Source organism: Lissotriton vulgaris, chromosome 1_2 (genome assembly GCF_964263255.1).
Source record: "Lissotriton vulgaris chromosome 1_2, aLisVul1.2, whole genome shotgun sequence".
NCBI lineage: Eukaryota > Metazoa > Chordata > Amphibia > Caudata > Salamandridae > Lissotriton > Lissotriton vulgaris.
This window is the reverse complement of record NC_141686.1, coordinates 90,288,996-90,316,553: the sequence shown is the minus strand read 5'-3', so window position 1 is coordinate 90,316,553 and position 27,558 is coordinate 90,288,996. Positions and strand designations below refer to the sequence as shown.

The 27,558-nt window shown below is 46.5% G+C and overlaps 1 protein-coding gene across 2 annotated transcripts in view; it reads right to left on the bottom strand.

Annotated features, from left to right (window-relative positions):
- The window catches only part of CACNA1C (calcium voltage-gated channel subunit alpha1 C), a 1,657,037-nt gene that overhangs the window by 317,972 nt on the left and 1,311,507 nt on the right, over window positions 1-27,558 (bottom strand). For both annotated transcript variants that reach the window (XM_086952879.1, XM_086952878.1), the window contains exons 31-32: window positions 27,086-27,118; window positions 14,848-14,976 (exon numbers count right to left, since the gene is read on the bottom strand). In XM_086952879.1, the coding sequence (XP_086809005.1) occupies window positions 14,848-14,976; window positions 27,086-27,118 (162 nt within the window). The remainder of the gene's footprint in view (window positions 1-14,847; window positions 14,977-27,085; window positions 27,119-27,558) is intronic.

The following is a 27,558-nucleotide window of genomic DNA, read 5'->3' as shown; positions in this document are numbered from 1 at the left end:
CCAGTTCAGAACCTGGCTATATGCAAATCAGTCTGTCCCTGGCCCAGTGCATCATGGGAACAGGGCAGAGTAAACTACCAAGCCAATTCTTCACCAGAAAGGAGACAAGCTACCGGGGACCGGTTTCTGGCATTTCAGCCGTCTTCGGCCCGGCTTGCTTGAATCCTGATGGTGCAGTGAGAAAGGGACTCATGTCTGAGTATACCCTGCCACACCTATAGTGGCCAAAAACGATTCAGAAAAAGGGGTGGTGATGAACAGAGTGTCTGAATTAAGCAGACCACTCTTACCCAGTCCAAAGATCAGGGCTTGATCCATCACCGTTATTTATCTCACTGCACCATCCCAGTTCAGAACCTGGCTATATGCAAATCAGTCTGTCCCTGGCCCAGTGCATCATGGGAACAGGGCAGACTAAACTACCAAGCCAATTCTTCACCAGAAAGGAGACAAGCTACCGGGGACCGGTTTCTGGCATTTCAGCCGTCTTCGGCCCGGCTTGCTTGAATCCTGATGGTGCAGTGAGAAAGGGACTCATGTCTGAGTATACCCTGCCACACCTATAGTGGCCAAAAACGATTCAGAAAAAGGGGTGGTGATGAACAGAGTGTCTGAATTAAGCAGACCACTCTTACCCAGTCCAAAGATCAGGGCTTGATCCATCACCGTTATTTATCTCACTGCACCATCCCAGTTCAGAACCTGGCTATATGCAAATCAGTCTGTCCCTGGCCCAGTGCATCATGGGAACAGGGCAGACTAAACTACCAAGCCAATTCTTCACCAGAAAGGAGACAAGCTACCGGGGACCGGTTTCTGGCATTTCAGCCGTCTTCGGCCCGGCTTGCTTGAATCCTGATGGTGCAGTGAGAAAGGGACTCATGTCTGAGTATACCCTGCCACACCTATAGTGGCCAAAAACGATTCAGAAAAAGGGGTGGTGATGAACAGAGTGTCTGAATTAAGCAGACCACTCTTACCCAGTCCAAAGATCAGGGCTTGATCCATCACCGTTATTTATCTCACTGCACCATCCCAGTTCAGAACCTGGCTATATGCAAATCAGTCTGTCCCTGGCCCAGTGCATCATGGGAACAGGGCAGACTAAACTACCAAGCCAATTCTTCACCAGAAAGGAGACAAGCTACCGGGGACCGGTTTCTGGCATTTCAGCCGTCTTCGGCCCGGCTTGCTTGAATCCTGAAGGTGCAGTGAGAAAGGGACTCATGTCTGAGTATACCCTGCCACACCTATAGTGGCCAAAAACGATTCAGAAAAAGGGGTGGTGATGAACAGAGTGTCTGAATTAAGCAGACCACTCTTACCCAGTCCAAAGATCAGGGCTTGATCCATCACCGTTATTTATCTCACTGCACCATCCCAGTTCAGAACCTGGCTATATGCAAATCAGTCTGTCCCTGGCCCAGTGCATCATGGGAACAGGGCAGACTAAACTACCAAGCCAATTCTTCACCAGAAAGGAGACAAGCTACCGGGGACCGGTTTCTGGCATTTCAGCCGTCTTCGGCCCGGCTTGCTTGAATCCTGATGGTGCAGTGAGAAAGGGACTCATGTCTGAGTATACCCTGCCACACCTATAGTGGCCAAAAACGATTCAGAAAAAGGGGTGGTGATGAACAGAGTGTCTGAATTAAGCAGACCACTCTTACCCAGTCCAAAGATCAGGGCTTGATCCATCACCGTTATTTATCTCACTGCACCATCCCAGTTCAGAACCTGGCTATATGCAAATCAGTCTGTCCCTGGCCCAGTGCATCATGGGAACAGGGCAGACTAAACTACCAAGCCAATTCTTCACCAGAAAGGAGACAAGCTACCGGGGACCGGTTTCTGGCATTTCAGCCGTCTTCGGCCCGGCTTGCTTGAATCCTGATGGTGCAGTGAGAAAGGGACTCATGTCTGAGTATACCCTGCCACACCTATAGTGGCCAAAAACGATTCAGAAAAAGGGGTGGTGATGAACAGAGTGTCTGAATTAAGCAGACCACTCTTACCCAGTCCAAAGATCAGGGCTTGATCCATCACCGTTATTTATCTCACTGCACCATCCCAGTTCAGAACCTGGCTATATGCAAATCAGTCTGTCCCTGGCCCAGTGCATCATGGGAACAGGGCAGACTAAACTACCAAGCCAATTCTTCACCAGAAAGGAGACAAGCTACCGGGGACCGGTTTCTGGCATTTCAGCCGTCTTCGGCCCGGCTTGCTTGAATCCTGATGGTGCAGTGAGAAAGGGACTCATGTCTGAGTATACCCTGCCACACCAATAGTGGCCAAAAACGATTCAGAAAAAGGGGTGGTGATGAACAGAGTGTCTGAATTAAGCAGACCACTCTTACCCAGTCCAAAGATCAGGGCTTGATCCATCACCGTTATTTATCTCACTGCACCATCCCAGTTCAGAACCTGGCTATATGCAAATCAGTCTGTCCCTGGCCCAGTGCATCATGGGAACAGGGCAGTCTAAACTACCAAGCCAATTCTTCACCAGAAAGGAGACAAGCTACCGGGGACCGGTTTCTGGCATTTCAGCCGTCTTCGGCCCGGCTTGCTTGAATCCTGATGGTGCAGTGAGAAAGGGACTCATGTCTGAGTATACCCTGCCACACCTATAGTGGCCAAAAACGATTCAGAAAAAGGGGTGGTGATGAACAGAGTGTCTGAATTAAGCAGACCATCAGGATTCAAGCAAACCGGGCCGAAGACGGCTGTAATACCAGAAACCGGTCCCCGGGAGCTTGTTTCCTTCCCAGTGTAAGAATTGGCTTTTGTAGTTTGGTTTGCCCTGTTCCCATCATGCACTGGGACAGGAACAGACTAATTTGCATACAGCCAGGTTCTGAAACTGGGATGGTGCAGTGAGCTAAAAAACGGTGTTGGATCTAGCCCTGATCTCTTGACTGGGTGAGAGCTTTCTGCTTAATTCAGAGACTCTGTCCCTCACCACCCCTTTTTGTAAATATTTTTGTCCACCCTAAGCGTGGAAGGGTATTCTCAGATGTGAGACCCTTGCTCATTGCACCATCATGATTCAAGCAAACCGGGCCGAAGACGGCTGTAATGCCAGAAACCGGTCCCCTGGAGCTTGTTTCCTTCCCAGTGTAAGAATTGGCTTTTGTAGTTTGGTTTGCCCTGTTCCCATCATGCACTGGGACAGGAACAGACTAATTTGCATACAGCCAGGTTCTGAAACTGGGATGGTGCAGTGAGCTAAAAAACGGTGTTGGATCTAGCCCTGATCTCTTGACTGGGTGAGAGCTTTCTGCTTAATTCAGAGACTCTGTCCCTCACCACCCCTTTTTGTAAATATTTTTGTCCACCCTAAGCGTGGAAGGGTATTCTCAGATGTGAGACCCTTGCTCATTGCACCATCAGGATTCAAGCAAACCGGGCCGAAGACGGCTGTAATGCCAGAAACCGGTCCCCGGGAGCTTGTTTCCTTCCCAGTGTAAGAATTGGCTTTTGTAGTTTGGTTTGCCCTGTTCCCATCATGCACTGGGACAGGAACAGACTAATTTGCATACAGCCAGGTTCTGAAACTGGGATGGTGCAGTGAGCTAAAAAACGGTGTTGGATCTAGCCCCGATCTCTTGACTGGGTGAGAGCTTTCTGCTTAATTCAGAGACTCTGTCCCTCACCACCCCTTTATGTAAATATTTTTGTCCACCCTAAGCGTGGAAGGGTATTCTCAGATGTGAGACCCTTGCTCATTGCACCATCAGGATTCAAGCAAACCGGGCCGAAGACGGCTGTAATGCCAGAAACCGGTCCCCGGGAGCTTGTTTCCTTCCCCCTTCCCAGTGTAAGAATTGGCTTTTGTAGTTTGGTTTGCCCTGTTCCCATCATGCACTGGGACAGGAACAGACTAATTTGCATACAGCCAGGTTCTGAAACTGGGATGGTGCAGTGAGCTAAAAAACGGTGTTGGATCTAGCCCTGATCTCTTGACTGGGTGAGAGCTTTCTGCTTAATTCAGAGACTCTGTCCCTCACCACCCCTTTATGTAAATATTTTTGTCCACCCTAAGGGTGGAAGGGTATTCTCAGATGTGAGACCCTTGCTCATTGCACCATCAGGATTCAAGCAAACAGGGCCGAAGACGGCTGTAATGCCAGAAACCGGTCCCCGGGAGCTTGTTTCCTTCCCAGTGTAAGAATTGGCTTTTGTAGTTTGGTTTGCCCTGTTCCCATCATGCACTGGGACAGGAACAGACTAATTTGCATACAGCCAGGTTCTGAAACTGGGATGGTGCAGTGAGCTAAAAAACGGTGTTGGATCTAGCCCTGATCTCTTGACTGGGTGAGAGCTTTCTGCTTAATTCAGAGACTCTGTCCCTCACCACCCCTTTTTGTAAATATTTTTGTCCACCCTAAGCGTGGAAGGGTATTCTCAGATGTGAGACCCTTGCTCATTGCACCATCAGGATTCAAGCAAACCGGGCCGAAGACGGCTGTAATGCCAGAAACCGGTCCCCGGGAGCTTGTTTCCTTCCCAGTGTAAGAATTGGCTTTTGTAGTTTGGTTTGCCCTGTTCCCATCATGCACTGGGACAGGAACAGACTAATTTGCATACAGCCAGGTTCTGAAACTGGGATGGTGCAGTGAGCTAAAAAACGGTGTTGGATCTAGCCCTGATCTCTTGACTGGGTGAGAGCTTTCTGCTTAATTCAGAGACTCTGTCCCTCACCACCCCTTTATGTAAATATTTTTGTCCACCCTAAGCGTGGAAGGGTATTCTCAGATGTGAGACCCTTGCTCATTGCACCATCAGGATTCAAGCAAACCGGGCCGAAGACGGCTGTAATGCCAGAAACCGGTCCCCGGGAGCTTGTTTCCTTCCCAGTGTAAGAATTGGCTTTTGTAGTTTGGTTTGCCCTGTTCCCATCATGCACTGGGACAGGAACAGACTAATTTGCATACAGCCAGGTTCTGAAACTGGGATGGTGCAGTGAGCTAAAAAACGGTGTTGGATCTAGCCCTGATCTCTTGACTGGGTGAGAGCTTTCTGCTTAATTCAGAGACTCTGTCCCTCACCACCCCTTTTTGTAAATATTTTTGTCCACCCTAAGCGTGGAAGGGTATTCTCAGATGTGAGACCCTTGCTCATTGCACCATCAGGATTCAAGCAAACCGGGCCGAAGACGGCTGTAATGCCAGAAACCGGTCCCCGGGAGCTTGTTTCCTTCCCAGTGTAAGAATTGGCTTTTGTAGTTTGGTTTGCCCTGTTCCCATCATGCACTGGGACAGGAACAGACTAATTTGCATACAGCCAGGTTCTGAAACTGGGATGGTGCAGTGAGCTAAAAAACGGTGTTGGATCTAGCCCTGATCTCTTGACTGGGTGAGAGCTTTCTGCTTAATTCAGAGACTCTGTCCCTCACCACCCCTTTTTGTAAATATTTTTGTCCACCCTAAGCGTGGAAGGGTATTCTCAGATGTGAGACCCTTGCTCATTGCACCATCAGGATTCAAGCAAACCGGGCCGAAGACGGCTGTAATGCCAGAAACCGGTCCCCGGGAGCTTGTTTCCTTCCCAGTGTAAGAATTGGCTTTTGTAGTTTGGTTTGCCCTGTTCCCATCATGCACTGGGACAGGAACAGACTAATTTGCATACAGCCAGGTTCTGAAACTGGGATGGTGCAGTGAGCTAAAAAACGGTGTTGGATCTAGCCCTGATCTCTTGACTGGGTGAGAGCTTTCTGCTTAATTCAGAGACTCTGTCCCTCACCACCCCTTTTTGTAAATATTTTTGTCCACCCTAAGCGTGGAAGGGTATTCTCAGATGTGAGACCCTTGCTCATTGCACCATCAGGATTCAAGCAAACCGGGCCGAAGACGGCTGTAATGCCAGAAACCGGTCCCCGGGAGCTTGTTTCCTTCCCAGTGTAAGAATTGGCTTTTGTAGTTTGGTTTGCCCTGTTCCCATCATGCACTGGGACAGGAACAGACTAATTTGCATACAGCCAGGTTCTGAAACTGGGATGGTGCAGTGAGCTAAAAAACGGTGTTGGATCTAGCCCTGATCTCTTGACTGGGTGAGAGCTTTCTGCTTAATTCAGAGACTCTGTCCCTCACCACCCCTTTTTGTAAATATGGCTCTATCAAGTGGACACTGGCGGTTGGTGGTCCTGCTATATGTGACACTCGTCTCCTTTTTTCAGTGTAATAGCAATTTGAGATCCTGTCGTTCCATGGAGGGCGGCGGGGGGGTGTCCGCGGGGAATCCTTACTCCTCTTGGGGCTTTCTGTAGACTAGTTAATGGGGCGACAGGCACACTGCTGGTTGGGGGGGCTTTTTAGTCTGCTGCAGGGGTGCAGGGTGGGGGGTGTTTTGGGACAAGTTCGAATGTCTCTTAGAGTGTTTTTGTTTTCTTTCTTTCGGCAATGGGTGATCGATTCTGCGAGGGTCTCTCGGGCCGGGTGGGGGAGGGTGCCACGATGATGGGGGGTAAAAATTAAAAGTTATCAGTTGGAATGTCAACGGGTTGGGTGACCGAATCAAACGGGGAATTGTGCTTCAAATGCTCAAGCGTCACATGCCTGATGTGGTTTTTCTGCAGGAAACTCATTTGATTGGGAACTCATGCAAAGCGCTCAGTCGCAAGGGGTACAAGATGGTGGCACACTCGGGGTTCTTGTCCGGGCTTCCCTGCCGCTGTAGATTGACGTCACTACGATAGATGATAGAGGACGTTACGCAGCGGTGGCTGGGCGGTGGGAGGGGAGGACCCTCATCCTACTTTCAGTTTACGTCCCGCCTGGTCTACAGACTAGCACGTTCCAGGACCTTGGTGGCGCCATTTTAGCTCTGCCTGATGGCTTACTTATTGTTGGGGGTGACTTCAATTCCGTCTGTTCTGGCACTCTGGACCGACAACCATCTAGAGATCTTCGCCAATCACAACTGTGGCTGCCCTCATTTATAGACTCAATGGGCCTTGTTGATAGTTGGAGACTCTTACACCCTACGCTGCGTCATTACTCCTTCCTGTCCAGCGCGCATGGTAGCTTGTCTCGAATAGACTATATCCTTACCTTGGCCGCTCACGCTACGGCCGTGTCTGAGGCTTGTTTTCTGGCGCGTGGAGTTTCTGACCACTCACCGCTCCTGGTCTCCTTTGATTTCGATATTGCTTTGTCGGTGCGACCGGCAACGGTCAACCCCTGGTACTTTCGTAACCCAAAGACCCATGCTCTACTAGCCAAGGCGATAGACCGATACTTCTCCGAGAACGAGGGTTCGGTCGGGTCGGCCGCGACTCTGTGGGAGGCTTTCAAGACCGTCCTGAGGGGCGAGGCATTTGCTTTGATAGCGGAGGCCCGTCGGAGCAGAGACGCCGATCTCCTCTGTATCGAGGAGGAGATCTTGAACCTCGACGCCCAACTGGACCCTGACCCTAACCCAGACCTCCTCCATGCGCTTTCTCTAAAGCAACTGGAGTACCGCGATCTCGCTACGAATGCCGCCCAGACCCTGGCTAGGGAACAGCAGGGCCGTATTTATGACGTGGGAGACAAGGCTGGCAAACTGTTGGCCTGGTTGGACAGGAGGGAGCTGGCCAGTCGGGTAGTACCTGAGATCATGGGCGCGGATGGCAACCCTGTCACCGACCCTTCCGCCATCGCCGAGTCATTTGCCGACTATTTCAGGGGTGTTTACACCTCCTCCTCTGACTGCACAGAGGCCGACGCGGCAGAACTTCTCTCGACCGTGGATCTTCCCTGTCTTACAGAGGAGGACCGCGATGGTTTGGACAGGGACATCACTTCTGATGAGATTGCCCTTGCGATCCGCTCCTTGAGATCTGGCAAGGCACCGGGTCCCAATGGAATTCCGGCTGAGCTCTATAAGATACGGCCCGGTGTGGTCTCCCCGCGTCTTCGTGCTATGTTCCTAGAGGCGAGGGACGCCGGCGTTCTCCCACTTGATCAGAGGGTGGCCACTATCGTGGTCATTCACAAGGACGGTAAACCAAGGGACGTGTGTCGTTCATATCGGCCTATTTCCCTACTGAACACCGAACCAAAGGTCCTCGCCAAATTGCTGGCTAACCGACTGGTTGGGATTATTGGCGACCTGGTGCATCCGGACCAGTCGGGCTTTATTCCGCATCGTAACACTGCCCTCAATCTGAGACGACTTCACGGCGCCCTGGCTAGGGCGCATACTCTCACGGAGCCAGCCGTGCTGGCGTCTCTAGATGCCACCATGGCGTTTGACTCCATTGAGTGGAATTATCTCTGGGCGGTGTTAGCTAAGCTCAGTTTTGGCCCGGTTTTCCTCAGCTGGGTGAAGCTCCTATATGCCAGCCCAATGGCTAATGTATCTGTGAATGGTCGCCTGTCAACGACCTTTGTCCTCCACAGGGGTACCAGACAGGGCTGTCCCCTGTCGCCTCTACTATTCGCCCTGGCTCTCGAGCCCTTGGCGGCCACTCTGCGCTGCCACCCCGACCTCCATGGTATCACCTGGGCACCGGACTTTGAGGACCGTATCTCCCTATATGCGGACGACATCCTCCTATACCTGACGTCCCCATACCAGTCACTCATCGTCGCCTGCGACGTGCTTGAACACTTTGGGAGATACTCTGACCTGATTATCAATTGGGCCAAGTCCTCCCTGTACGTATTGAAAGGGGGCACGCCGCGCCTCCCTAGAGGCTGCAACATCCAGGTGGCCACACAGGGCTTCAAGTACCTAGGGATCTACATCTCTGGGAACCCGAAGGTTCGATACGACCAGAACTTGCTCCCTCCACTGCAACGCCTTCGACGCGACGTGGAGGGTTGGCGTAAGCTCCCGCTCTCCCTGCTTGGCCGAGCGGCCCTGTTTAAAATGATGTCCTTACCCAGATTCCTGTATGTCCTACAAAACACCCAAGACCCGGTACCGGCCCGATACTTCCGAGAAGTTGAGAGTCTTCAGAGGGCCCTGCTCTGGGATGGCCGACCTCGGGTGGCGATCACGAAGCTTACGCTCCCGTGGTATGACGGGGGCATAGCACTGCCGGATATACGTAGATACTATTGGGCCTCCCAGCTGGCGGCACTCAATCACGGGTTTTATGGGCCGGTAAATAGCCCCGGTTACGCTATGGACAGGTGGCTCATGAGTGGAGGTAATTATTACCGTGCCCTTTACTCCAGATCTCTGGATCGGCGTATGTCCGGTCCCACTAAGACAGCAGTCTCTATTTGGCGTTCGATCACCAGGGTGCAGGGATGGCAGGGCAGACTGACCGGTTTCACTCCCCTCTATGAATCCGATATGTTGGGCAGGCTATGGCACACCAAGGGCTTTGACAAATGGGACCTTATTGGCATCACCAGGGTGGAGGATGTGATTTCCAGGGGGACTATTAAGACCTTCCCCCAGCTACAGACTGAGTACCAGCTGGGTGACTCGGAGTTCTTTCGATATGCGCAGCTGAGGCACGCCTTGCTCTCTGCTATGACCCCTGGGGAAGACATCCCGGAAAGCTCACCGCTGGAGGACAGAGTGCTGGATGGCCATACGCCAGATAGCGCAATCTCGCTGTCCTATAAAAAATTAATTAATGTTCGCACTGACCTTCTCCTTGGGCTACGAGACCAGTGGGTGGCGGATGGCCTGGAGATCGATGAGGAAGACTGGCAGAGTGCAGTGTCTTCCCCTAAGGAGGTTGCCATCTCGTCCCGGCTTCGTTTGGTCCAATTTAAAATCCTGCACAGGCCCCCGCCTAATACACATGGGCTACTCGCCCGACGGCCTATGTCGTCGAGGCTGTGGTGCCCTCGCCACCTTCTTGCACATCCTTTGGGAATGTCCGGCCATAGCGTCCTACTGGATGAGGATTCACAGGGTCATGAGTGAAGTGTCGGGTGTGGGGATTGTGGCGGAAGCCCGTAGGTGCCTCCTTAATATTTGGGAGCCGACGGATCACAACACAGCCCAAACTCAGTGGGTGACCCTAGGCAATATGGTGGCCAAGAGAGACATCGCTCAAAAGTGGGGGGCCAATACGGCACCCTTGGTGGTGCAGTGGAAGGCCAATATGGACTGGTGTATGCTCCGGGAGAAGACTGTCTATGTTGCCAGGGGTAAACCCAACAGATGGAACAGGGTGTGGGGTGCCTGGAACTCTTACCGGGGTGATGTGTGTCTACCGCCTGAGCCTGCCTCACTGGATGAGCACCTGTCACTGTGATCTAGGACACCAACTGTATACGATACCTGAGTAATCCTGTCTTTCTCCTCCCCCCTCCTACCATCCTCTATTCTTCTGTGCTTCTGAAATGCTGGTCTCTTTCTCCTCCTGGCCTTATACTCCTTGCTGTATTCTCCTCCCATTGCCACTTCTTAGCGCCGTTTGGCGTTTCTTCATTGTTATAAAATATAAAATAAACCTGTAATTTCCTGCTGTACCTGAACTGCACTATTATGCTCTGTTTATTATGCTGCCTTGCCTCCGGGATGTCAGGCTGAATAGCTGTGTGCTTTCGTGAAATAAAGGTTTTTAAAAATTTAAAAAAAAACAACAAAAAAAAATGAAGCACGCTGCCTAGCATAGAAAACACCCCATATTAAAATTACCCCAAGAGTTTTTTTGGTATTTCTGTGTGTAAATAAACTTTGTTTAAAAATCCTTTCATACATGCTACGTTCAGATCTTCAATGTCTTCAGACAGATTTCTCATGAGGTCCCAAGTGCCTCAAATTTCAGATTACTAGAACGGGAAGACATTCTTTTGCTAGAAGTGATCGTACTTTATCTAAAGTCCTCGCTCACCCATGCCCTTTTTGGACAGAGTTTCCTTTTGAAAGCCAAAGCAGATTTCTCTGTTAAGTGAGTCTTTCTTACAGCTTGACTTCTTATAGGTGGATAGGTTTGTAATACTTTCAGGAAAGTCTGAGGTCTGGAAGCAGACAACTTGAGCACTAGAGAAGTCTTGCCTCGGAATTTCCAAAGACGCATTTTAATTAATTTTTACCACTGTATCCCTCTTCCTATCACACTCCTTAAAATGGAAGGTAAATGATTAGAGCAAAACCTCACATTGCCAACTCGTACCTCTTCCTCATCACAAGCCTTATATTTAAGTGGTCACCCTATAATGTAAGGACTTTGACGAGGAACAGTAGAAAGAGTAGGATCCTGAGTAATAAAGATTACCGATAAGTAATAAGGCCAATATCTCAAACTTGGGAAAGGACCCGCTCTGCTTGACATCAGGTGATGTATTGCCTTAAAGCAACTGGTAAATTCTGGAGATATGTAATAACATAACATGACATGAATGGTTAATGTCCTATAGACCTTCAATGGTTTATTATCTGCTTTCTTCTACTTGTACAAATTATGTTGATAGAAGAGAAAACTGATGCCACTATATGCTTCTGAAGGCATTCTAGATGATAAAATGTCACTGATGAAACTAGATTGACAAATGTCAACAATGGGAAAAATATTTGTCAGAATCAAAGAAAATGAGGAAGGAACCAAAGACAAACCAGCAAAAAGCAAAATGTTACCACCATGAAGTGGGAACGAGCACAGCTAGTCCTTTTTAGGTCTCGTGGCGTTAACTGCGCGATAGCACGGTCTCGCCAGAGACCTATTGTGAGCGACACAGCTTTCTAGGAGACAAGACCTGGCCGCGCTTATCTGCCAGGATCGGATCGGAGCGAGTGGCGCGCACAACCACGCGCTTCGATTCCGGCAGGCTGGTCCCAGACACACCCACACAGAGACGCGCGCACACACACACAGGCACACACACAGAGACATACACGTAGGCACACACACACTAGCGCACATACACGCACGCATACACACGAGCGCACACATACAGAGACACACACCACCACCCACCCCCCCGCCGCACACACACAAGAGCGTGCGCACACACACACACAAGCGCACACACACACACCAGCACACAGAGACACCCCCCCTCTCCCCGCCGCCACCCCCACTACAACTAAGCCCCACTCACCTCATCAGCGCAACTCCGGACTTCAGCCGCCACCGCGGGGCTCTCCCTCGGGCATGGGAGCCCCGCGTCACCACTGCTCCTCTGGCGGGGCACTCAGTGGGCGCGGGCTTCCAGCAGAAAACAGAAGTCCCGCCCCACGGCAGGTTTCGGCAGTGCACGTGCACGTCTATTCCTGCTTCCGCTCATTCCGCTCTCTCGCCCTGGGGTCGCATATCTGGTATGTACGCTACAGTGAGGTGCGTTATTATACATTCAATAAAGATATTACAGTACAATATTCGATAATATGTTATACTAGACTTTTTCAATTCATGTAAATACTTTGATGGCGTCTTCTGCCGTTCGGTATCGATACACATACACTCCCCGCGCGAGCACCAGCTGAGAACAGAAAGGGCGTAGGTACCTCCAGAGCGGTTCCCACCACCTCCTGGTTTAAACATGCCGGGTGTTGTTTGCCAGCCGCGCCTGGCATGAGGCGCTCACAGGCTGGCCACGTTCTTATCTTCTTTCCGGCAGGGACTTTGTCCTCACATAACTAAAAGAAGGCACCAGCGCATCACCTCGACCGGTTAAGTGGGTTTCTCACTGCTGCTCTAACTGAGATTAAATAGAGGACAGAGAGCTCAGGATGCTGAAAAGACGGGGATTGAAAACAGGAGGTAAATGGCAGATGAAGTGAGTGAGTGAAATACTGAGGTAATTTTTGGCCACCTTCTGTTAAACTTAGAAAAGTGGAACATCTGCAGGTGGTAATTGCCTTTTAAGCAGTGCTTAAAAGTCCATACACCCCTGACGAGGCGCGACAGTGCATAAAGAAGGTATAGTATGCAATCTCGCGGGTAGTCGTTGGTTCGAACAGTGCCGAGCTGCATTTTAGCCCAAGAGGTGAGGGTTTTGGTGTAGTGGTGGGTGACAGCCAGAGTGGGACATCAGTCACTGCTCTTCAGCGACTAAAAGCACAAAGAATAATGCGGAGTAAAACGCATGATATTTATATTAACTTCTGCGCCTAGTTGCAAGAGTGTGGTCTAAGAGAGCAGCGTATGAATGCAGTGTTTTGATGTGTGTGATATGTAGTATAACGTACATACGTGACATGCTAAGCGTATTGTATTTAGTTATTCGCTTCTTTTTTAACTATGTATACAATGCATGAATATTTATATACCAATTGTCGAGACTAGGCTGCTTCCACCAGGCACACACCACCAGACGTCAGTGCACACTTTCACCAGTCATCCACACACCACCAGCCGTCAGGGCACGCTTTCACCAGGAACACATACACCACCAGCCATCAGTGCATGCTTTCAGCAGGCACACACACACCACCAGCTGTCAGTGCACACTTTCACCAGTCACACACACCACCAGCTGTCAGTGCACGCTTTCACCAGGCACAAACACCACCAACCATCAGTGCATGCTTCCACCAGGCACACACCACCAGACATCAGTGCACACTTTCACCAGTCATCCACACACCACCAGCCGTCAGGGCACGCTTTCACCAGGAACACATACACCACCAGCCGTCAGTGCATGCTTTCAGCAGGCACACATACACCACCAGCCAACAGTGCACATTTCCACCAGGCACACACCACCAGCCATCAGTGCACAATTTCTACAGGCACACACACCAATAGCCATCAGTGCACACATCAATTGTTAACGCATCCACAATTAACTATTGCAGCAATCGCAGTATGGCACACTTTACTTTTAAACATATTAATCTAAAGTGCAGCATGCCACCATCGCTACAAAAATAAATACACATTTGTTTGGCCTACAATTTATTGACTTTTGTTGCAATTAGTGTTGCAATATTTAGCAATGCCAAAAGCTCAAACTTAATTACTGCGAGACCTATTGCATTGCAAATGCTTGTTGATTTTCGTATTCCTGGCATAAGAAGGAGACTTGTTGTGCCATTGCCCTACTCAGTAATCGTGAGCATACACTTATCTCATATCACAAAGCCCTCACAACCTGGCTTTTTACCCAGTAAAACAGGGTAGTTCCGCTCGCCCGTTCACTTCTATCCTACTCATCCTAAATAGGGCATACTTTTCTTGGTGTGAGGAGCATCTAGACGCCTTCGGGTATTAGTTCCCGCTCTACAAATATAAAATGAAATCAAATCACAATGGGACAGGATACCACAAGTACTCTTTCTATCTCAGACAATGAAACAAAAATAAGACTTGGGGTGTCCTGCCCTGCACCAAAGTAGAAGAGTAAGGTGGCAGCTGCAGCCAGACAACTGCAGCTCTGGCGCATGAACACAGTAAACAATTAGGGAAAGATGTAGAAGCTAGACATGTGGCAGATGGGCGTTTCTGAAGCATAGAGGCTGTGGGCAGGAGGGACCTCCACTCCATAAAACACTTCAAAAAATTTGCATTTTTTTCCAAGTGCCATTTGTAAAATTGTTTTGTTTATGGTGAATTCATAAATGACTGTTTTGTCATTGAGGACCTTGACATATTCACAAAGGTCCAAAATGCAGGCAGTCCTACTTTTGTGTAAATTACTCTGTCTCATTGTACAAGTTCCTCTTTCTGTAAGCACAAATAACAGGTATGCTTTAGGCAGCACTTTACAGCAGGTTTGCAATCCAATATCCTGGCTTAGAACAATATAATCAACTTGTTTCCCTTTAAACAAATCTATCAAGCAGTATTTTAGCCCCTTGCCCATTCAAAAATCTTAACTTAAATATTACTCAGCAATACATTCAAAAAATTACCAAAGTAACAAGGTCCAGCAAGCCTTACAACCCCACCCTTATTGGCCAGTCCCACAACCCTTTACCCTATTGTAATAAAAAGGTATGTACCTGGAATGACTTGATGAAGGTCCACAGCAGCGTCCGGATTCCCTCTCCTCTGCTCAGAAGTTTCACCAGGCGCATCACGCGGAATAGTCGGAAAAAGGTGATGGAGATGCGCGAATTTTCCTCTGCATTCTAGAACCCATTGGCATAGAGGCAGCTGTTAAACAGAGGGTGGGGAGCAAAGGAGCCTACAAAGAGAATCCAGCCTTCTGATAGGGGCTCACTGCACTATTCCACTTCTACAGCTACCTGTGTTTCCCTAGGCCCAGATACTTATTCAAGCCCTATTCTTCTAGCCTTTTGTTCAACCCTGGGTTACTTACATTCCTTACCCCTCTGGGTACTCAACTGCTGACATAATACCTTTTGGCATTCTACTTCTCTTGGCTTAACTTTGGGCATTTTGCTGCTGACACTGGACTTCTGTTGAAGACACATTAGCTTTGAGCACTCTGATTGCTGCTTACAGCCTGCCTTTGAGCCATCCCTCTATTGACATCATAGTTTTGGGTATTACGCTAAATTTCAACATAGCTTTGGGCGCTTCCAATTCACGAATGGGCATGCTGTTGCTGGCAGCTTAGGTTTCAGCATCATTGAGCTGAGTTGCTGTCACTTTAGTTTTTGGTATTCTGCTGCTGTAAGCCTTGCACTAAGGTCCAGGTTTAGGGCTTTCTGCTACAACATTCATCCACTGTACGTCAGTCATTGTGGTTTCTGCTACTATCAGCCTAACTTTGCATACTCTGCTTTAGTAAAGTGATTAGTATGTTTTGGGGGTCACTTAAGCCAGTGTGCTGCCGTCAGTAAAGCTTTATTAACAGTTCGGGTCACATTAAGGATTAAGACCAATCTTTTCCGAGCCATCTACAGTTTGTAACCCCTTCCTGGTCAGCAGAAGCCATTTTATCAGATACAACAGAAACGCATTGTCCTGCTTCATTTGGAAATGCGTGAATATTCAGATTTGATCAACCCTCCACATCTACTATAATCTTCTCTACATTTTTATCCTCTCAAATGTGCCTAGAAGACAGCAGGCATCAAAAAATTCAATAATCTGATAGTTAACTAATTTCTGCTGTTATTCGTCTATTTGCCTATTCTACAACTACTATGCTTTCCCCTGATACTTTCACTCTGGCATTGGCCTTCTGTAGTGACTGCACTTCATCTTCCTTCCCCATAGTCTCCTGCCCAGCCCTGTAGAATGATGACATCATGATGATGTATTAGAATGCTACAGAGATCTAGGATTTCAGTTGAGAGTTAGTGCTGAGCTGGTACCATCCTGCTCCTGGTGGGGGTTTTATTTCCTTTACATTTACCTAATGAATGTACTACTATCCTGTACCATCTTACTTTAAATAAATATACTTCATCAACTACTTGGATTCCTGATCCTCCTTCACTACACACATTTTGGCGACGATTTGGGCCTCTTCTGAAACAGACCTTCAGTTATCTACTTCAACCTGCTTCCTACTAATGGAATTTCTTTTTTCAACTAACTACAAGGTATGAACTTCGTTTACTTTTCCCTACTGACTCACAAGCAAACTGGAACACTGTTAACCCCACCAGTGACCACTCCACCGGTCACCCTCTTCTTTTAAACAGTGCCAGTCCCTGCTACAACTTAACCATATCAGTTCCTGAATTCCTGCCTAAGAAGTTCACCTATTTCCCTTCTGATATGTTCCGAGTGTATTTTTTCTAATCGCAGTTTATATCAGCAGCGCGCATGTTCCAAGTGAAACTTTCGGCCTGCCTTATGTCCTCTTTCCATCTGCCTTGCTGCCTAACTGCCACATTTCATGCCTGTCTCCGTGGAGGATTCCCCTGCTTTTCTCCTTATTTTACCACGTCGAGAGGTTTTCAATGCAAGCTGCAGTGTTTAAAATGCTTTAACGTCTGTGAATGATTCCCATTTTCTAAAAAAACATATGTGTACCTCATTGGCTCTTCTGGGAAGGTTTAATTTCCCATTCCTGTGACCACTTCTTAAGTCGATATATTGTGGGCTACTTTTTCAAGGTTATTTACAATTCTCACAGCATCAGTGCAAGTGGAAAGTCACTGCCTTCACTGCTCTTCAGACCGTCATTACTCTACGGTTTGAGATTGATTGTATTAGCTTGGATAATTAACAGCTTTTCGAATGTATTGAGACAATTTTCAAGTGACAAGTAACTGTTTCCTGCCTACAATATCCTTGATGCATATACTGGGTGCCACGTTTTAAGGTACAATTTTATTTTATTCATTTAACCTTTACGCATTTGATGGTAGTTTAACTGATTCGCTATTTTTTAAATTGATGCACGAGTGACTGAGAACACGAGCACGCTCACCTGCAGCATATGGAACTTCGATGACTTGCTGATCATATTATTCTACTTCATCTTGCCCTCCTGCTGTGGTACGTTTGGTTCATCCACGTGCCTGCTGCCACTCGGTATTGCGTCCCCCTACGTGCCGCCATCTTATGTTTGGCCTTCACCATTTACTTTGTGTGGATTTCCCTGCTCATTATGTCGCCTGCCTACCACGTTGATTTATTTTTCCTGTCAAGCACAATAAAGTTTTTACCAACGTCCTCGTTCACTTTAAGTACTTCAAATTCCTTACTCTGCCAACATAAAGAGCTTTCCGAGTTGCGTCTTGCACCTTATTGAGGTCTTCAGCATTTTCATTCCGCCATAACTTTCACTGCTAAAGAATTTTCAACTTTGCGACCTGCATTTCAGTGCAATCTTCAATCTTTTTGCAGATTAGTGGAACTATCATCTGTTGTTTGAAAGTTTATTTGACCGGAACTTTTCTTCAAGGACAGATTTAGTTCAAGGGTGCCACTTAGTGGTTCCAGCACCATCGCGTTTGAACATTCTATAATGTTAAAATACAATGGAGCACCTTAACAACTCTTCATGTTTTTCTACCTAGTGAATGTGACCTTCCTCATTAAGATGGCACAAAATTGTGTGAGTACTTTATTTCTTTCTACATTCTTGATGACAACGGTGACTACTTTTCTTATTTTATTTCATTGTTTATACTTCTTCACCGGAGTTTGCTTCTACAATATGTATTTATCTAATGTCTCACACAATTCTTGAATGTGTTTTTTGAGCTTGTACTGCAATTTATTTCTCTGTATTCATGAAATAATTTCAATCACATTTTCAACTTATGCATAATGTAATTCTGTTTGCTTATTGTTATGTCTGATGTGAATTTCCATATTTATTTCAAACAGCTTTTCACAGTTTTTTCGTATTTTTATGATACTGTCAATTTACTGTGTTTGTTTTAATGCAGAATTTTCGCACTTGCACTGTGTATTTCCTCACAGGTTTCAATTTAGAATATGTTTCATTTTACATAATTCTAATATCTTGTTCTAGGATGTCGACTCCTGCATTTTCTTATTACTTCACTATGTTACCTCATGAGTTTTCACAGCGGTTCTGTGCACGGAACCCCTGTTATTTAATGTTCTTCTAAAGTTATGCCAGGTTCTGTTCAATGTTGCGCAAAGTTTTCATTCTGACATTTTCCTGGCAATTAAGTTTTACCTTTAATTCATTCTATATAATTACTCCTTTCGGGTGTGGTTTTTCCTCACTCTTCTTCCTAACACTTTCATGTGTTGGAGATCTTTTATGCTCTCCAGTTGGAGTAATTTTCTTGCTTTTATTTGTTATCTGTTTTTCTTTTCATTAATCAGCGCTCTTTGGTTTCAGGCATCCATTCCAGTATGGCCAACTGGTGTGCCTCGCTGTACCTTGAATTTTTTTATATATACGTGTTACCTTACATCCTTCTGTGCATTCTTCGTTTTGTTTTTCTTTTTCTCTTTCCTATTTTGTCATTGCAGGAGAAGATGTCCTGTCTTCCTTCTTTCATTCTTGCTTATCTTATCTTATCTTAAGTGAAATTTGTAGAGCGCACTGACACCATAAGTTTCCTGGCGCTGAAAGAAAGAGTGCAGGAATTGCTAAGGCGGACTAATCAGTTAGAGTAAAAAGCCGGGTCTTCAAAGATTCCAGAAATTAGGGGCCAGATGGGCGAACCTACGGCCAACACATTTTTTAAGTTTAACTGTAGGGGCGACCAACAGATGGAGATGAGCAGAGCGAAGGTTGCGCACCGGACAGTGCCGTTGATCAGAGTTTTAAGAAACTCAGTGCTAATGCAATGGAGAGCCTTGAAAGTAAGGCAGCCGATCTTGAAGGCCGCCCTTTGCTCAACTGGCAACCAGTGGAGTTTGCGCAGTAGTGGCTTCGCTGATTGCCACTGTGGAGTTTTATGGATGAGACTGGCTGCCTGGTTTTGTACAATTTGGAGCCGGCGCAGCAATGTTTGTGGGAGTCCATGATATAGAGCTTTCGAAAAGTCAAGGCGGGATAATGCCAGAGAGATCACAACCTGGACCAATGCTGCATGCGGTAGTAGGTGGGCTATTTTGCGGATTTTACGTAGTTGAAACATGCTGGAAGAAATCACAGCACCTACTTGAGCCTTGAGAGAGAGCTCCGCATCGATAACCACCCCCAGGCTCTTTACTGAGCTTGCCGGGGCGGGGGGGAGCCCAGTTCCTTGGGCCAGAACTGGGGACCCCAGTATGCTGGGCTCTTGCCAGGGAGGATAAGCTACGTTTTTCCTGGATTTAATTTTAATTGATTATGGTTCATCCATACCTGTATATGGGTCATCACTGCTTGAAAACTTTTTGCGGCGTCGGGGGAATCAAGAGGAAAGATGACCTGCAAATCATCAGCGTAGTTAATCACTGTGATATCCCACCTCTTGAGTGAATGGATCAGTGGCCGGAGGTATAAGTTAAACAAAAGGGGAGAAAGAGAGGAGCCCTGAGGGACTCCGCAGGTCGTGGGTACCCTGGCTGCCGTAAAGGGGCCCAGGCGAACAACTCTAGCTCTGCCTGCAAGAAAGGACTTAATCCAGTTAAGGGCAGGGCCCTGAATGCCGGCCTGTCCGACATGGTGGAGAAGAATGTTATGGTTCACCGTGTCGAAGGCGGGCGACAGATCTAATAGCACTAGGGCCTGAGGTAACCCTTTATCCGCATTCCCCCTCAAGGCATCCAAAACTGCCAAGATGACGGCCTCGGTGGAGTGAGCCGGCCTAAAGCCGGCTCGATTAGGTTCAAGATAGCTGGAATTCTCGATGAAATTGGAGAGGCATTGGGTAACATGAGCCTCAAGGAGTTTGGATAGATAGGGCAAGAGGGAGATGGGACGATAATTGGAGGGAGCGGCAGGGTCCGCACCTGGTTTCTTCAACAAGGGCACCAGGATGGCCTCCTTAAAGCAACTGTGCCGGTGTTGAGGGAGGCGTTCAACAGGGGCAGTATGCAATCCGGTAGGGTGAGACAGATGTCCCGAAGGACAGAAGGGGGGCAGCAATCATTAGGGGACCCTGATTTGACACGGGTCGCAAGCTCGGCCAGGGAGTTGGGGTTAAGAGTAGGGAACTGAGTAAAAGGCAAGTGATTAGTGGGAGAAGTGTCCGGTAAACCCGAGGGGGTAAAGGGAGAAATGGACTTATCTTTGCTTATCTTTCTTCTTTCTTCCTGGCTTAGTTCTTGTCCTTCTCAGTGCTCCTTAGCAGTGTTTCTTTCATCAAAGTAACGCGACTCGCGATATCAAGCGAGGGGACCCTATTTCTCGAGACTACGACGGACTTGGTTCGTAAACTCACCTAAATGCACGTTTTTTGAATACCCGGTCGGGCTCTATATTATCTTACTTAAGATTGGGACCATATTACTTCGGACTTTGTGTATGCACATTCTGGTTTATAAAGGTCCACCCTGGAGCATTTGCATTTCGACCCTAGAGGGGATATTATACTAGAGGAGCTCTACATAATATTAGAGCCTTATCCCCATCCAGTTTCCATGTGTGGGCCTCTCTGCTCCAGCCCAACATAAACCTCTACACGTTTTGGTTCCCAATCCGTCTATCTTCAAGCGACTTGAACTATTTATGATACTTCTAACTGCATCATAGCCTTGAAAATGTCTGAGTACCAACGTTGTACAGACGAAACACGTGTTGGCTGCATCTCACGTTTGAATTTGAACAACGAATAAAGAAAACAACACGCATAAACCCCCTGACTTGGTCATCTTGTCCTGATGAAATTTGTCTATGTCATTGACTGTATCCTGCATTTTTCTTTTCTTGTTGTTCTTTCTTTTAGTGTTTTTCTTATTCTTCTCTACTTTGTCTTCTTCTTACTGCATTGTTTAAGTCGTATGTTTATGTTGATATTGTAAAAGGGGAAGATGTGTAGTGACTGCACTTCATCTTCCTTCCCCACAGTCTCCTGCCCAGCCCTGTAGAATGTTGACATCATGATGATGTATTAGAATGCTACAGAGCTCTAGGATTTCAGTTGAGAGTTAGGGCTGAACTGGTACCATCCCGGTGGGGGTTTTATTTCCTTTACTTTTACCTAATGAATGTACTACTATCCTGTACCATCTTACTTTAAATAAATATACTTCATCAACTACTTGGATTACTGATCCTCCTTCACTACACCTTCTCTCAAATGAAAGTCTAGATTTTGGACTAAAGCTTTCAATCTGATGCTTGTCGTGCAGCTTCTGTGAATCTAACTTGAGTCATTCTACTGCTGTCAGTTTATTATTCGGTCTTTTGCTGCTGTTAGTTTAGCAGAGAGAATTTGGCTGCTGTCATTTAAGCTTCATCATTCTGTTGTCGTCCGTTTAGTTTTTGGTATACTGGGTATATTGGGTATGTCAGTCAAGATGAGAGTGTTCTGCTTCTGCAATTCTAGCTATGGACAGGCTGCTACTAACAGTATAGTGCTGAGCATTCGGCTGCTGACAGCCTAGATTGGGGAATTCTGCCAATCTGATTTTCCTCCATTTGCTGCCGTCAGTTCTGAAGGCAGTATTTCCATTGCTGATTCACTCTGGCTGAGGCAATCACCTGCCATAAATGGATCTGACGCAAAGGGAGATACCCAAGAACACATTGATTGCCCAGTAGAAGTAGTTTGAGGGTTTCAAGCTCCTTATCCAAGGGAGACACTGTTTTTTTTAATTCAATGGTGTTTGATCAGTCTGCAGCTTCAATACAAGATTATGCTTTCTCTTGTAGGTACAATATATATTTTAGCTACTCTGCCTTGCTAATTCCTGCTGCATTCTTTGCCCTCTCCGCTCTTCATCCAGTGGGCTTTTCCAATGTTAACTGCTCACTTTGGCTCTGCTCCCATGGTGCTCAATCCATGCCTTGAATTTTTGGTACACCGTGTGGCCTGATTTTCTTCTTGGATCCACTAACACGGCTACCTGAGGATTCTGTGTCCCTCTCTCATAAACCACGGTGCGGGTGTCTCACAAACCAAGGGGTTCTATTCAGAAGTGCACAGCAGTCTAACCAATCTAGGTGTCCTGCCCTGCCTCTTCGCCCAAGCACTGAATATTGGCTGTTATTGGGCAGGCGCTGGATCTCCAATATCCCGGATAATTTGTGTTATAGACCTTCAGGGGTGTGGGAGGGACTTCAGGAGGCCACTACCATTACAGGAACGGCACCCCTTATATCTCCCTGTAACACTTTCAGATCATCTAAGGGTAGACTGCTGAAAGTGCCACTATATTGTAAGATCAAGATTGGGAAATAAGAACCTTGGGTACTAGTGCAGCTTTTCAAAGCACATCTCCATATGGAATTAGCACCATTACTAATCATCTCAATTTGCAGATTATGGTGATTATTCAGAGGTTCTTATCAAAGTCTAGCCTGTTCTAGCGCAAACAAAACACACTTTCTTGCCCCAAATACACATTCCTGGCAGACATGCATTCTAGAATGCACCTTAACCTAAACATGTTCCTTTCATGAACCCAAATTTCAGTCTCCTAAACTCCCTATGTTACAACAGTAGATATAGAATAGTTTGCCTGTTCACTTGGTCCTGCTTCTTTCTCACAGATAGACTTTCTACAAAAAGGGCCCCCTTTCACAAATTCCTGAGGGGGAGTATGGAAACTGTGCAGCTCACCCCATCTACCCACGCTCCCCAATCCTATCACCCTCACACATACCCTCCAGCCCCCCCCCCAGCTCCTTCGCTCCCACTGTAAAAGAGAAGACACAACATCAAGACCAGGAGAGAACCAAACGGTCGGGGCTCCCAGCATGCAGAGTTGTTTACAGGAACTGTGCAGGCAACTGTGACCTTCTTCTCTCAATACTTGTGCTGTTATTGCAGTATTGTCTACCTGTGAAAACGCTCTCGTTGTCCAGAAAAAACCCAGCTTCGCCATTTTCCAAGTCCTAAGCCATCTCCAGTCCTTCAAGCTTGCGCTGCCCTTCCAATTATTCTCTGGTCTCAATTCTGCAAATCTTTTCTACTGGTCCTTTTCCCGTCCCCTATTCTACTGTCGGATCCTTTCTCACCACTATCTTTTTCTTTTTCACTTCTTTTACCCTCTTATACTGTTGCTTATTTTGCCCTACGTTTTTTTCCATTTCTCTTGTTCTTCATTATATCCTCTGAGCAGCATTACTGTTTTTCCCTCTCTCTCTTGAAAGGCAGTTTTAATCTCTACCTTTTCTCTTTATTCTCCTCCAATTTCTATCCTAAATTCCGTTAACTGTGGTGACAAATTTGGGCTGCAGTCGCAAATTTCCAAGCCTGGCAAATATAATCATGCCAAAGTCTGTTTCTGGTGACTACTCGCAAGTTGGTAAAGTGATCTAGCTAAATTACTAACCAAGACATGTGGCCAATAACCAACACCGCATATTTTCTTTAGGGATGTTGATGCTAAAGGGGCTTCAATTGTAGATTTCATAGAGATCAAAATGTGGAAGCTCTCATCTCAGAAATAAAGGAAAACAAGGCGGGAGCTGTAACTTCAGATATTTTTTAAACTTAGAAATATTCAAACTTGCACAAAAGGAAATATAGCTTTGTTTTTCAGCGATGGCAAGTGGTGGGGTTCATGCTCCAACGCGCATTAAAAAGCCACCCCCAGATTGGAGGGACGGGGAAGCTCAGGATGCGTCAATCTCCCATGCATAGGTTTGAAATGGTAGCTGTCAGCTAATATAATCTTTTGATCCAGAGATCCTCTGGGGATCCAAGAGTGGGAGGGCGAGAGTTGGACCAGGATGTATTGATCTGTGTATGCAGATCTCAAGTGGTTGCTACCAGCTAATATAGACATTTCAAGAACTGATCTGTGCATCCTAGGGTTGCAGGGCGAGGAGTTGTTCAGGATGCTTCGGTCTGTATGCATGCAGTTCTGAAATGGTTGCTATCAGTTAAAGACTTTGAGTCACTGACACTTTGAGTACCCTCTGCAGTGCTGAAATTGCTGTTTTTTCAAGTGCAAGAACCATGGAGGCAAAAGAGCAGGTCTTCAATGAAATGGGAGACTGGCAGGATAACTAACCCTACCTTATTTCTACCCACTTTTCATAAACAAAAGAAATTGGCATCTCCCAAGTTACACATTAGCAGTCCTCTTATTTTATATGATACTTCTTAAGAAGAGCAGTGGAGGAAACGGGCATAGTAATAATGTGTTGTCCATCAATCCAACCAGCCCTGGTCACAAGGACAACTGCTGCTTCTTGTATGAAAAATCTGGTGCCACCCTTCCTGCTCTAAAGCAAGCAGTCTATTCTTGTTTTAGAAGTGGTCAAACATGTATCCATCTACTCCTTGAGAGGGGGGACACCCACAAAATCCTGTTTTTCAATCTTTCTTGCTCAATGGCAGGGTTACACTGCAAGGCACCAGATATGTGGGCTGCAGCTTGCTTCTAAAGAAGCCTAGGCCAGCTTTTGGGGCAGAGAGAACTAGATAGACTTTGTCTATACATCCACCTCTGTGATAGCTTACATGATGACACTTTGAGAGACATTGCGGCAAAAGGACTAGTTCAACTGTGACACTGGTTCTGTAACATTGCTTGTGAAAGCTCTGCTAGTATTCATGAAAACGTCAGACGATGGTGGTAATATGAACAAACACAATATACACTTGCAAAACTGAGCAGGTGGCCAGATTATGTTCATCTGGCTCTAAATGGTTAGAAGACTTAGCAGATATTCCTTTGACAGGTTAAATTCCTGCATAGGTGGAATAGCCATGATTCCTTTTGGGATAGAGTTCACATGTTCATACTGTCTCTCCAAAGTCTTCTCGCCATCAATCCCTTCTGGAATGGAAGTGCGTTTGTCTTTGGGACTGGTATACTTGTGGAATCTGGTACAGGATGAGACCAATCTGGATAAGGACCTATTCAAAGAAAAAAACTCTTACGGGTATATGTAGCACTGTTTGTACTCAAAGTGGGGCAAAAAAGTCCAGATCCTTAGAGACAACTCCGCAAATGTTATGTATGGGCAAAGCAAAAAGTGGTGTCTAGGTAGGAGATGTCTCCCTTTCAGAGTTGGCGATGAATGGACACGGCATCATATCTGCAGTCACCGCCATCCCTGGGCAAGAGGACGAGTGGGATTTAGTGAAAGACACTTTGAACAAGATCAGCTTGTCAAACATGTATTACCCTGGGGTCTGGCCTCTGGAATATAGTACTCTTTCAAGAGTAGACTTGAAGAACATTGCCTTCAGATGCCCCACTTTCAAGAAAGGAATGGACATCAAAGAACGTCCATATTAGATGATCATGAAGTTAGTTCCTAATGTTTCCTTAGACGTTTTCCTCAAGCATCCTGCCACTAGTCAAGGTTCTATGATCAAGGGATCTTCTATCACTACGTTTGAGCACATTATTTCACTTTAGAACCTCACCTAAAGCGGGAAGAAATCTCAGATCTTCTGCAATTTTAGAAAACCCAGTCCTATATCAGATAAGGCCATTTATTACAATATATGCAGTGCCATGTCAAGCAGCCTGAGGCTCTGCTTGTCTGCAGTAACAAATTAATTCTCAACAAATTGTTTTTCTCTAAAGTGTTGGGGCAATACATATATAAAGTTCTCAAGTACATGTTGGTTATCTCTAGTGATTATAGAATCCGTAGTCAGACAAACATTTGCAAACTCAAAGGACATTGGTGCTGGGAGGCTTTAGTTGGTCTTGCATAATTTCAGTGGTTACAGAAAAAAAGGCATTTAAGATGTGAATCATGTTTGACCTTACTTCGACTAAAAGTAATTTTGATTCAGGATGTGACTGTTGATCATCTATTCAATTTTCCCCTGCATTGAGCTGGCCTGAATTTAAAATAAATATATCTAAAATGATTTTCTAAGTTTCACCTCAGAGTTTATTATTTTGCCTGTCTTTTTTCCTACGCTCTCTCATTTAACTGGGATGGTTCAAAATATATGACTGGCTTTAACATAGGTAGTGCACGTACAGGTTTTTCAAAGTTCTTGACCTATGGCCGGAAAGCAGTGAATAGTGCTGGCTGAATTCTCCCACGGCAGAAATACTAATGATGGTAACCCATCTCACCCTTCTTCGCGACAAGAGATTTTCAAACGTGCAACTAACTGCCACTGGGGGTCGCGTAACACGTATTTATCACTGAGCTCATCAGTGTTTGCCTATTACTAGTTATCCAGCTTTTCCTGAGCCATCACCACAGCAAGGTCTTTAAAACCTCGCCAGTCATATGTTATGTATATTAGCACTTATAAAAGGGACTCAGACCTGCACTGTAGTATCCCATGTAGACCTGAAGAAGACATTACTAGCAATAACAGCACGAGATGTCCTTTATGAATCATGAATATTATGAAATATAGTCAGACTTCTTCAAACTAATATCAATTCCCAGAATGCACTGGGGTCTAGGGAACCAGCATGTGTCTAGATAAACCTGGTAGACCCATTTACCAATTGATCAGTGCCATGCGTTAACAGCGGGATACCTTCACGATTCTGGATCTCTCCTGGTAGTTCCTTAAGCGACACAACAAGAGGTCAGTTATTACAAGAAAGCTTGGGGTGCACAAGAAATACAGTACAAATACACATCAAATACAACGTTCTGGGCACCAGACTCATACAAAACGCACAACACCACAGCTACATGCAAAAAAAGGAAACACTAGGCTATATCTACACAGAGAATGAGAGACCCACCCTGGCGGGGGTGGAGGGTGGCAAAGTGTGCTAGTGGCTCAGTGAGAGAGGGGAGGTTGTGTCACAGAGGCATGTGGGAGAGTGCACTGTTGGGTGTGATCTTACCATTGAGGAAGAGCATTGGGTATGTTCAGCTGGCTTTAAAGAAAGGCAGACAGAAATAAGCTGTATTAAGTCTCCAGAGAAGTGTCCAAATTGCTAGGTCTAAACAAGCAACAAGACGGTGGGTAGAAAACACGAACAACACAATAACAGAAAAAGTATGGGCACATATATTTTCTTAACCCTTAGATCCCCACCTAAGTTGGTCACTAACGACGAGAATTCTGTAGTGTTCAAACATCAACTATACTCAAAGAAGACGTGTCATACAGTTCAGAATCTTAAGCCTACCAAACTACATCTGCCAAAGCATGTAACTGGCATAAAGCTTTAAAGCACAGGCCCAGCCACTCCTGAGCACCCTAGTTAGCAGCTGCAGGGAGGCTAGTATTTAGTTGGGGAACATCCTTTTGTTCCCTGGCAATTTCATGATTCTGTGTTTATTTTACATGGGCACTTGAATGGAATCTTTGTTA